Source organism: Hydra viridissima, unplaced genomic scaffold (genome assembly GCF_058129835.1).
Source record: "Hydra viridissima isolate aposymbiotic clone 2 unplaced genomic scaffold, HvirCarnegie_v1 scaffold_11, whole genome shotgun sequence".
Taxonomy (NCBI): Eukaryota; Metazoa; Cnidaria; class Hydrozoa; order Anthoathecata; family Hydridae; genus Hydra; species Hydra viridissima.
In genome coordinates this window covers 12,934,355-12,946,230 of record NW_028324310.1, presented here as the reverse complement: position 1 = coordinate 12,946,230, position 11,876 = coordinate 12,934,355, and the positions used below count along the sequence as shown (strand labels likewise).

Sequence of the window (11,876 nt, the reverse complement as noted above, 5' to 3'; positions counted from 1 at the left end):
GCAAGGAACACAGAGGTGGCAGAGGAGTTGGTAAACTTATTTCGCAAATGTTTAAAAAAGTTCAAACCGCTCAAAAAATAATTATAGCTTTCAAAAACTTTCTTTAGCTGCACAAAGATTTTTTTTTCTATTGGTTAAATCTAAATGAAAAAAAAACCCGTTTAAAAAAGATTTCCAAATTAATTAGAAATGAGAAATCTTATCCAGATCAGCAAGTTAGAAAAAAGAACGCCATTAGCCAGTCAAAAACGAGGGGTCAACAGACAGACAACTTAAGCACTTCTTTAAATGTAATTATTTTAAATATTGAGCCGATATATATTTCTAAAAAAAATTGATGCTGCAATTTAGCAAAATATATTCTATGTATAAAAAATCATGGTTTGGTTCTCCATATATAAAAAAAAATATAAAAATAATCAACACTAAATCACGGAACGTTGTTTAAAATAAATTGGATTGAGATAAAGAATTTTTTTTGTTTGTTTGTTACTTCTAAGTTTTTTTTTAAAAAAAAAAAAAAAAAATTGGGCTTTCATGTGATATAATACAAGCTTTCATAATGGCAACCATTTACAAATTCACTATCGTTATAGTTCGTTGGTTACTTAAGAACGTGAGGAAAAACGAAAGCCGACGTTCGGAAGGCCTCAGGTGGTTGCAGAGCCTAAAAAAAGGAAAGGTTATCATCGGAAAAAGAGTTAACATAAACAGCATCAAAATACTCTTTTCTACAACAAGTATATATACTACTCAGATATTGAATATTTAATTTTAAAAGCCGAATCTTCAAAAACAGTATTCCATACTTTTCACGTCATTTTTAAATCCAGTTTCTACAAATGTAAACAACTTGTAACACGAAATACTAAAAATACCACACTAAAAGTTTGTACCATACAAAAAATGTTTGCACAACACTAAAAGTAATTTCTAAATGATGCAAAGCTTTTGGGCAAATATAACATGAAATGCCACGATTTTTATAACGTATCGATTGCTTGACTTTTTGTTCTTGTTCTTCAAAGATTTAAGATATTAACTAATTGCTATTTTCTTCAAAAACAAACAAACAAACAAAAAAAAAAAAAATTTGAGGATTTTATGAATAATAATTCTGTATAACAAAACCAAGGTACTATATCTGGAGAGGTAAATGATCAATTCGATTATTTTATTTAAGGTGATATTTTAAAGGTGTTTCTTTTGTGTATTCTTTATCACATTTCGATGTTTTTGTTTCATTAGTGAATTACTATTTGCAATGACCTATTTTATGTAATACACTTATAAAAACGAAATACACTGTTATTGATTGATTATATAAGTCTATTTTTAAATGCGTATTCTTAAATAAAAATTTCTTTCATAGGTTTGTATACAGGTAAAGATTGATAGGAGAACAAATACTTCCTAATGACACACATTCAATCAAACTGCATCTTTTTCAAACTTAAAAATCACGAACAATATTTTGATACATCAAACATAAATTTCAAAAAATAAAGTCACTTACAGGACCACCGAGCTTAGACAAGTATTTGAGACGCAGAGCATGAGCAGACTTGGGTACTATAGGGGTAGACGTCGTACCAGGAGGTGGAACTGTGTAGTAGTCTTCCAGAAGAGGTTTTGATTCAGATTTTTCTCTGTAAAATAACAACAAAAAAGATTATTAAAAAAGAAAAAATTAACAAACCACAAATTTATAAAATTCACATACACATACAAAAAAGAATAAGAGATTTTTTGATCAGTAAACAAAATAAAAACAAAATACTTTTCACATTTTAAAAAAAGGAAAGAAATTTAGGTAGCTGAGTAATTATATAAATCATTTATTTTTAAATTAAATATTAATAATAATACAATTTTATATCTAATGGCTTTCTTCGGGCCCATGCGCTACTGTTCAGTGCACCACCTGAAATTAAACATAAGCGTGATTTTCAAAACATTAGGAAAACAGAATGACAAATAAAAAAATCACATTTGTAGCAGAAGCTTATTTGTGGTAAAAATTTGCAGCAGAAGTAAACTTGTACTTAAAGTAAAAATTTGCAGTAGAAGTTTATTTGTTGTAAAATGTTTTAGTAGAGGCTTAAGAAAAAAATGCTACTTTATAAAAGATAAATTAGAGATAATATAACATATAGCAGACATTTTCTGTTAATGGTATAGTATTTATATCATCCACTTTTCAATTTTAACTTCTAAATATTGAAGGGCAACTTTATCTTAATAGTTTATTTAAGCAGTACAAAATAAAACAAGGCAGCAATTGACAGCAATTTAAAGTAGCAAATTTAACTCTGTACAAAAAGTATCTTAAGACAAAAAGTATCATTTAAGGCACTTTTTTAACAAAAAACTGATATAAGCAAGACATAGTTGTTGTTTATCATTATTTCTCATTCGAAACTATAACATTCTTATCTTTTAAAACTTTCCAGTAAAGCATTTGCTCATTAATCCTTACACATCTAACTTAATCTGACACATCTAGCTATATCTAAAAAAAGTTTTTTTTTTTTTTATAACTTGCACTTAAAAAACACATCTAACATATCTTATGTCTATACTAATATATATAACTATAACTAAAAGACTTGATTAGAAGAGATTTCAACAAACTTGCCTTTTACTCATAGTAATGACAATAACATTCTTAATTAACAGCAACAGCTTTTGATAGTGTGCACATCACCACAAGAAATCTTAATTTAATTTCATTCTTTTACCACTTTAGTTTAGAGTACTGTGTATATATAAGACATGATAAATTAATGGTGTAACTGAAAAAACACAAAAAACACAAAGGTAATTGAAACAATCTGGGAAATATTTAAATGATACAACATTGCATTATTATTTAATCACTATCGTGATTATACGTTGTGAGATACACAAAACTTGTTTCTCCAGTTGTTGGAATCCCATAACAATGATCAAAAGTGTTTTAAAGATGAGTTGAGTATTTGGGAAAATCCTGTCTGAGATGACGGCAACTTGTAAGAGATTATTCCATCCACAGATGACTTTAACCAATTTGAAGTATGGATTGATGCAATGGAACTTATTTCTTAACTACTTCAGAACAACTTTCTTCTGACAACACAACCATCAGTCATTAGCAATCTTTATGCTGCACTATCTGAGACTGTGAAGTTCTTTTAGTGTGAGATCAAGGCTTAACTCTTCAAGAGGCATTTCTCAAATTCCAGTGGACAAGTTGTTTCTTATGCCATGGATAACATGCTAAACCTATACTATTGTGGAACTGGTCTGAAGGTCTGAGTGATAATAATGGATGATTAGTACAACACTTTGGTGCTTTAACCATGATGTACAGGTTTAATGGGGAATCAAAACAAGGTATTTTGTTAATTTAAGGCCTTATTTCTTTTAACAATAAGCTCTGTTTTGTATATATCATTAATTTGACTTAAACTATTCTTTAGCTTCAAAATGTTTTTTTTTTTAATAATGGCATGATGCAAACTATAGCTGCTACATTTAAAAGGCTTTGCCAAAAACTTCTAAGCATAATGGACAAAATCTGATTTAACTATGATTTCAAAAACATAAGATTCAACTTCTACTTCTGGTAGAATGTGCACAAAGGTAGCTTTGCATACCTACTTTGTCATTCTCCTCAGAGCATGAAGAAGGAAATATTATTTCATTTAAGTGGAGTATTAACCATTGTTGACAAACATTTGTTGTATATATATTTGTATATGTATAAACATTTGTTGTATTTGTTGTATATAGCAAAACTAAAGACAAGATCGATGTTCAGCAATTGAAATTGGTATCAAGTGACAAAGTAAAACCTATTCAAAGTACCTTCCATTGATTAAGTCGCAATTACTGAATCTCATCTGGCCACACCTACACATGGATCAACTCTTAAATAGTAATTGTTCATTTCTTTTTTTTTCTTCTTCATATTAAATATCAGAAATTTCAAAAAAAGTTATGGTAGAATGCTTAAAGTTTATTAGGAAAAAAAATATTTAGAAGAATATTAAAAACTGTTTGATTTGTTGAACATTTTCAGCTGTTAAAGCTGAAAAACAGAGTGTCTTGGTTGGAAAAGTTTTTGCCAGATTTAATCTTGTTTTGATTTAATCTTGCTTTAATCTGAACTTTGTAAAAAAATTCTTGAAAAGTACCATTTAATCTCATTTAGAATAAAAAGATGTTAAGTATCATTTTGCTTAAGGTAGAAAATGGTAAAAAGTATTGATAAAGTCGGGTTTCATTTTAAACCTGAAAAAAAATTGTTTAGTTTACAGATTCTTAATGGACAGAGCTACATTTGTTCTTAAAACAGGAAGTCAATATTAAAAAGCATGTGATTTCTATATTCAGATTTTCCAAAATTCAAAATAATTTGAACTTTAACAACTATTATTGGTCTCAAACTAATTCTATATGAGAAAAATTGCTATTCAATCAAAAATTACAATTAGATGTGAACCCCCCCCCCCCCCACTCAAACATCCCTCAAACCTCCCTCCCTCTTTTTATGATGGCTGTGTAATTAACCTATACAGGAATTTTTTTAAACTTCTACAGGAGTTGCAAGTTGGCTGAAATGATTCTTGTTTTTAAAAATAATGGTTCACATCCATATTTCCTATGAAAGTTAATTTATGTGTTAAAGCATATCATATTACATATTTATTACTATAAGATTGGCTATATTCAAACTTTGTTTTTACTTAGTTTAATAGATTTTTTACTAATGCTTTTGTCCAATCAAGCGAGTCAAAACATCTTTTAAAAAAAATCTTTGGCTAGATTATTTCATCCAATAAAAAAATCATAAAAAATGAACTTACCTTTGGCAAGATCAACCAAGTACAATACTACAGTTGATATTAGGGCAACTATAAGTAAACAAAAACTACAATTATTGTCAGTTTTATTTTCATGTAGTTTTAGTTAATCTATTCATTGTTGTAGAGTTGTGCACACCTTATACAGATATCACAGATAATTAACAAAAGATTTCCTTACTGCAGAGACAAGCTAGGAAAAAAACTTCTAAAATTAGATATCCACTTGTGTCAACAATTTTTCCAGCAATTATTGAGACCACAGCAAGACCAAGATTTTGAATAGACTGCATACTGAAGAAAAAAAATCAGAAAATGAAATAAACACCAGCATATAACAGAACTTCTCAGTGAAATGTGATTAACAACATAAAAGCGCATAGCAAGATAGACATGTGAAAAGACATCAGCAGCCATTTAACTTATAAGAATCTTTTAATAGATCATTAACAGTAAAGATGATTATGTTAACACTAACAATCCATAAGCTGTTCCCAACTGATATTCTGGTACTACCATGGCAACTAAAGGCCACAATGCACAAGCGACCAAAGAATAGCCAACGCCCATTATAGCCTAAAATATTTTAAAAAGTTATTATATAATATATATAAATGAGAATTCCATCACAGTACTAAATGACAGAACATTTTCTTTGATATAAAATATATTTTACTCAACTATGTATGGAAATGGTATTGTATATCAAAGTATAATGATGTTATTGAACTGTAAAATAATTCTACAACAAGATTCTGAACTGTAAAATAATTCTACAACAAATAACGGGTATATTTTACCATAGCTGCAAATGGTGTAACAAAAGTAAAAGCTAGGATTCCATGAGCAGCTAATGTAAGCAAAATTCCAAAAATCACTAAAAAAGGAAATCTATTCAGTAAATATCTAAAATAAATATGATACTCTTAAAAAACATTCAAATTTTTCATGTTTGACTACATTTTAATTGTCAAACTACAATATAATTATCATATATTATTATTTTTCATATTAGTTATCATATACTATACTTCAGAATTTACCTTATTTCCTTAAGATCAGACAACCTTTAATGTACAATATACTTTATTTACTACTTTGGGTAAAAAGATATTTTACACTCTTAAGTTTGATGGAATAAATGAATATAACTTTTTATAAATCTATAAAAATTAAACTATTTAAATAAAGAAAAATGGCATTAAAAATATTACAAGCAAGTCTTTTTTTATTAAGCATGATTGTAACATCAACTTTTAACTCTTTTATTCGTGAGCAATAACATAATCTACTTACAGTTAAATACATTGTATCCAAGTTTGTCAACATACAAGCCAAGAACTGGAGAGGCACCAGCTGATATCAGAAATATAAGACTAAACAGAAGTGATTATTGATTTCTGTGTAACAATAATAAAATGATCAAAAAATATCCAAAGATATTAAACAAAAATGCCATACCTGTTAACAGAAGTTGCGGTGCTATCTAACATATCATACTTTGCTTCGAAATATACTCTACAAAGATAATAATTCTCCATAAAACATATTTCATAAAGATATTTTCTTTACATATAGATTGCAAAAAAGATTTTGCGATATGAGTGTAAGGTAAGTATAGCAAAAGGCTCTTCTTACATGAACAAAGAATTGCATTTAATATTTAGATTAGTTATAGAACAGTCTTATATTAGTTAAAGAACACCTATAATAACAGACACATTGTAGGAATGATGTTGGTTACAAACACCATAACTATTTAACTAGCATTCCTGTAAAAATGATAACACTTGGTATATACATGGATACACAACACTAAGTTATACAATGTTAAGCATAACTTTATATAAGATACATATATTGACTAGGCTCATGTCTTTACACAAACACAGTCATTATCAGGTTTTAATGACTTTGATTTGAATCATTTTATTCATTAGCTTTTTTTTTTTTTTTTTCTTGGGCTGTGATTCAAAGTTTAAAAAAGAAACTGGGAACTAAACTGTCAAACAGTTGTGAGAATATTTTACTCACATCACAATTTTGCTTTGCAACTGCCAGTTTACCAAGCAAAAAAGCAAGTTTAAAGATGTGTTCTCTTAACAGTTGTTCTTCTTATTAGTTAGATAATTCTTATATCGAATGAATTTAAAAGTGCATATTTAAAAATAATAAAAGCATATAATACTTTAGAAAAGTAAAGTAGGAATATACTAGATGGCATTTTTTACCAGATACTGGATTTTACCAGAGAATTCACAAAAAAAGCTAATAAGGTATTTTATATGTCGGTTGTTAAATTATTGTTAAATTACTGTCATCAGACTGTGTTCTTACTTTTACATTCTATAATATAATATTCTATGAGAGCGTTATTTAAAAGAAACTAAAACTGTTGATTATTTCAATTTATTAAAAGTAAAAGTCACTCAGTCCGAGCTGTAAGTTGCTTAACTATTACCACATTCACAAACGGTCTTTAAAACATGCATTTTTATGTATTTGTTTTATAATTATATTTATTAGTTTTGTTTACTTGAATTTTTGGTCCTGAAATTTTTTTATCTATTTCTAGATTCATGTTAAATTTTCCATCCTTAGTGATTTTCTTAGTTTTAATAATATAATAATATAAAACTACTCAAAAAGAAAACTACTATTCTTGGTAGTTGCAACAAAAGTGGCCTTTTCCTGTGGTTTTCATGTTTGTGTACATTTTTTTCCTGCACTTTTTTGAAGTCATGTGTGGTTCAGATTTTTGGCCACTGAATACTGAATACCTACTACCCAGTACATCCATAACTCAAAGAATTGTTTGAGGAAAATGAGAAAAAGAGAGTTATGAGCAAAGTCCTATGGCTGGTTTTCAAGTGGTGCTTATTTTTAGCTATAATTTAATGAATATATTTTGTAACTAAAATTGTATGACTAAAATGTCAACACATTGAATTTACAGAAAGATGCCTTAAGATTGTAACAAGAGTAAGGTGAAGCTATAACGTGTGCTGTTGAACTTACGGAGAGATATGTTAACTATTGGTTAGTTTTGCTATTAGCTTTTAACATCAGCTAACTACATTTTGATTGCAACAGCTTCAAGTATATAAGGCTAATAAAAACAAATGTTTCTCTTTTTACGGGTATCTGTTTTGTTAGCAGTTTTTATTTCATTGTGTTTTGCTTAGTAGTGAGGTTTAAACCTTAAAACTTCTGTATGAATATTCTTCATGTACAGACAAGTCAATAGTACAGCCTAAATCCAAGTTATTGATAAATATAAATAAAAACAAATATTGATAAAAATATAAACCATGACACGCTGAGCTTCTTTTACAATTGAGTTTTATTCTTTTTTAATCACATTAGTTTTTGTTTTTTTTTTTGTTTTTTTTTCTTCTGTATTTTGACAATGGTGTTTTATTTTATGATAAACTTTTTATCTAAAATGTTCTTTTTATTTATTACATTTATATTATGATATACTATTTATATTTAAACACCATAATACAAGTGAAGTAAAATAAAATCTCTTGGTAAAAAAAAAAAAATATTAACATGGTTAAAAAAACAACAACAAAAAGCAATGTTACACTTACAGACCCAAACTAATAAATGGGAAAACAGCCACATAATATGCTACACAAATTATAAATATTAACCACACAGAGAGTGGAAAGTCTTTAACATCAGTTAGCCGGATTACTTCACCTAAAAAAGAAAGATCAGCTAATTTTTTAACATTTTTAGAGAGATAATTCACATTACCTAATCCTTTAACTCAATAAAACAAATAAAAGTCTAAGCCATCAGATAAATCTACACCTCAAATATATAATTTATTTATTTTATTTTTTGTTAAAATTAGGAATTTAATCTTAAAGATATTAATAATAATTATGTTTAAATGCCAAACCTCGTTTCAAAATCAAATGCTATTTTAAATATGCTCAAAACACTTAATGTAGTGGTTTCAAAATTTGATTTACATTGCTCTTCAGGATTCTTTAATATACAAAAAGAAAAGCAAAGGTTTGTTACCAAAAAATTTTTTATTTTTAAGACCATTTTTGTTAATTGTAAAGCATTTTAATACATTTTATAGCATTAAAACATTTTAAAAATAATTATGTTCAAAATAAAAAGAGTTAACTTAAAAATTCTCCAACCTTTTCACGCAAAAAAAAAGGTATGAAAAAAATATTTTGTTTTGCTTTCACTGTTTTATGCTTTTAAGTTTTAAAATTTTATATTTTACTTTAATATTAATATTACATATCTATTGCAATGTATTTACAAATAAAACCCCCTCCCCACCCTTAATTGTATTTGATGTTGCTCAAAGCCAATGTCCTCTATGCTCATCTTGATTAGTTCAAAGAGAACATGGGAGCTAATTCAGAGGAGCAAGGTGAGTGCTTTCATCAAGATAGATATAACTTTGAACATTATTATTAAGGACAGTATAACAAAAACATGATGGGGGACTACATTTGGCGACTACTTCATGAAGATGATTTCTAGAATTTCTAGACATTCACAATTCTAGGAAATCTACTCAACTCTAAAGTTTTTTGAGTGATTTTTTATTGTTTTTGTCTATTTAAATGCAACTGTTGTTTCTTACTAGACCAAATGACAGAAATATGAAATTTTTCTTGTGCTGTCTCAATAAAAACAAATTTTCTTTATGTTGTGGTAAAAATCAAAGTTTGTACTCTAACTGTTTTTCCACAGTCTTTAGACGTAGGCATTTGAAATGTAACACTTTGAACACAAAAACAATTGTGTTATATAGTGTAATTCCAAATCTCAGAAATAATTATTGTTTAAAAGAAAGTGAGAATTGTACCAAAAATGAATTTTTTTTGGTAAATTTAAAAGAACTTATAACATTTTTTGAAAAATTTAAGATATTTTCCTATATATAAACTTGCCATATACTTGCCATATAGGTTAATCTGAAAAAACTAATTTTAAAATGAATAAAAGTTGTAGAATACAGATTTCTTCCCACCTGTATTTGCATTTGATTTGTTCAGCAATCTTGCTGCTCTTTTATCAAAATATGCCATCATTAAAGCGCTAAAGAGCGAGAGAATGCAGAATACACAACCTAAAACAATCAAATATAATGCTAGTAAACAAAAATAATCACAAATGAATATCTATATACATTTCTAGTAAAGGTGCATATATAAAATAATAGATAACTTGTGTTCTTGTAGCAAGGTATATAATTTCATTAATATATCTAAGAGACAGAAGCTCTGTTAGCAATAATGAATAAATACCAGTGTATACCATAATACCAAATCTATTAAGGTTACTGGTCCAAAATATGCAAAAAAATAAAAAAGAACAGGCTGAAAGATCACTTGAAAGACTTTACAGACTTCTGTTGCATCTGGTGGTGAAAAATTCTTTATTATGGACAGTGAAACTTACTGTCCAGTTGATCCATCTCAGGTACCAGGTAATGAATACTACAATGTTATAGTTTCTGAGTCTACATCACCTCTGAAAAAGCAAGTTTACCTTGAAGTGTGTAGCAAGAAGCATCTCTTGTTCCTCTTTTAAACTAACTGAGATAAGATCACAGCCTTATCTTCTAGCCAAATACAGCTAGTTTGCATTATACATGAGTTGTGTGCAATTATCTAGATGAACAAATTCTTGATTATGTGACCAAAGAAATTCACCAACTGCTTTGTTGTTATGAAATAATTTTCATTTTTGATTTCAGGTGCTTTAACAAATTAGAAGAAATGTCTGAGATTTTGTTACCTCTGCTTTTTAAAAGTTGAAGAGGAAACGGCTGTTTTGGATAATGACTTTCAAACATTTGTCTTTGTAAATTTGAGCTACGATTCTCTGAATACATGCTTTATGGGTAAAAGTACAAAAAGCTCAACAAGAAATAACATAATCTGTAAATTTAAGAATACTTTGATAAAGATTTTGAAAGAAATAGAAAAGTGGTCATAATATATTTACTCATTTCAAGCATAACCTGTATAATGGTGGTCATAAATTGCATAAATACTTTAAAATAAATATAATAAACAATATCACCTTATAATTCAAAAAAATTTATCTCTATACCTCCCATTAAAGTCCAACCAAGAATGTTATATGGTTTATTTAGTGGGTAACTCTTCTGAAAAAGTTTGTACAATGGACCCATGACATTCATGTTAACGGTACTACCCTATAAAAATATAAAAGCAATTAAAATAAAAATTGTAAAAGGTAATTTTTAAGAATCTTACCATGGCTTGTGTAGCTGAATAAGCAATTTTATAAATATTATCCAAATCTAATTACAATTCTTGAAAAGCTGAGTTGTAGTCCAAACACCATGTTTAACTCACGACCCTTGAACCATGACACAGCATATGTGTTTTGAGCAACAGCCAGAGATTCTCCTCCAACCCTTGTTTAAAAAATATCAATTAGGGTATATGCTATCAAATTAAATCTATCAATGATAGTGAATATACAGAGTTGCATAAATATAGAGTCAGTTTATTTTTAATACAGTTGAATCCCGTTAACTTGGACCCCAGATAAGTCAGACTTTTATTAAGTCGGACGGAATTTCAATTCGTCTTCTACATTCTCTGTCAACTTACTGTAAAGTCGTACCCTAGTTAAGTCGGACCATTCGCTAACTCGTACTATTTTTTGGGGTCCCTTCGGCAAAAAACTTTGCTTAACTAGGACGTTTATTTTGAATTTGTATATAAGAGCGTATAATAACAAAAATACCAATACTTCAATCAACATTCCAAACTCTAAACGCTCGAAAATAAAATACTTTTGCGTCAAATGTAATTAAACATAGCTAAACATTTTCACGGAGAGCTTTCGATTTAGTTATGCTTCAATTAAATTCTATTTGTTAATAACTATTACATTAAAAGTTTAAAAACATCAGTTAAAATTCAAAACTTAGAACGTTCGAAAATTAATTACTTTTGCGTCGTTTCAAATAGCTTTGAATGCTTCAAAGGTGTTTGAAGAAGAATT

At 28.0% G+C, this 11,876-nt stretch overlaps 1 protein-coding gene across 1 annotated transcript in view; it reads right to left on the bottom strand.

Annotated features, from left to right (window-relative positions):
- Window positions 1-297: 297 nt before the first annotated feature.
- Window positions 298-11,876, bottom strand: part of LOC145191263 (lysosomal dipeptide transporter MFSD1-like) — a 36,562-nt gene continuing 24,983 nt past the window's right edge. The window contains exons 6-18 of the mRNA XM_090067591.1: window positions 11,172-11,280; window positions 10,950-11,055; window positions 9,862-9,960; window positions 8,444-8,555; window positions 6,309-6,365; window positions 6,144-6,223; window positions 5,648-5,724; window positions 5,326-5,423; window positions 5,029-5,141; window positions 4,851-4,898; window positions 1,870-1,924; window positions 1,517-1,649; window positions 298-667 (exon numbers count right to left, since the gene is read on the bottom strand). Coding sequence (XP_089923717.1) covers window positions 605-667; window positions 1,517-1,649; window positions 1,870-1,924; window positions 4,851-4,898; window positions 5,029-5,141; window positions 5,326-5,423; window positions 5,648-5,724; window positions 6,144-6,223; window positions 6,309-6,365; window positions 8,444-8,555; window positions 9,862-9,960; window positions 10,950-11,055; window positions 11,172-11,280 — 1,150 coding nt within the window. The 3' untranslated portion in view covers window positions 298-604. The remainder of the gene's footprint in view (window positions 668-1,516; window positions 1,650-1,869; window positions 1,925-4,850; window positions 4,899-5,028; window positions 5,142-5,325; window positions 5,424-5,647; window positions 5,725-6,143; window positions 6,224-6,308; window positions 6,366-8,443; window positions 8,556-9,861; window positions 9,961-10,949; window positions 11,056-11,171; window positions 11,281-11,876) is intronic.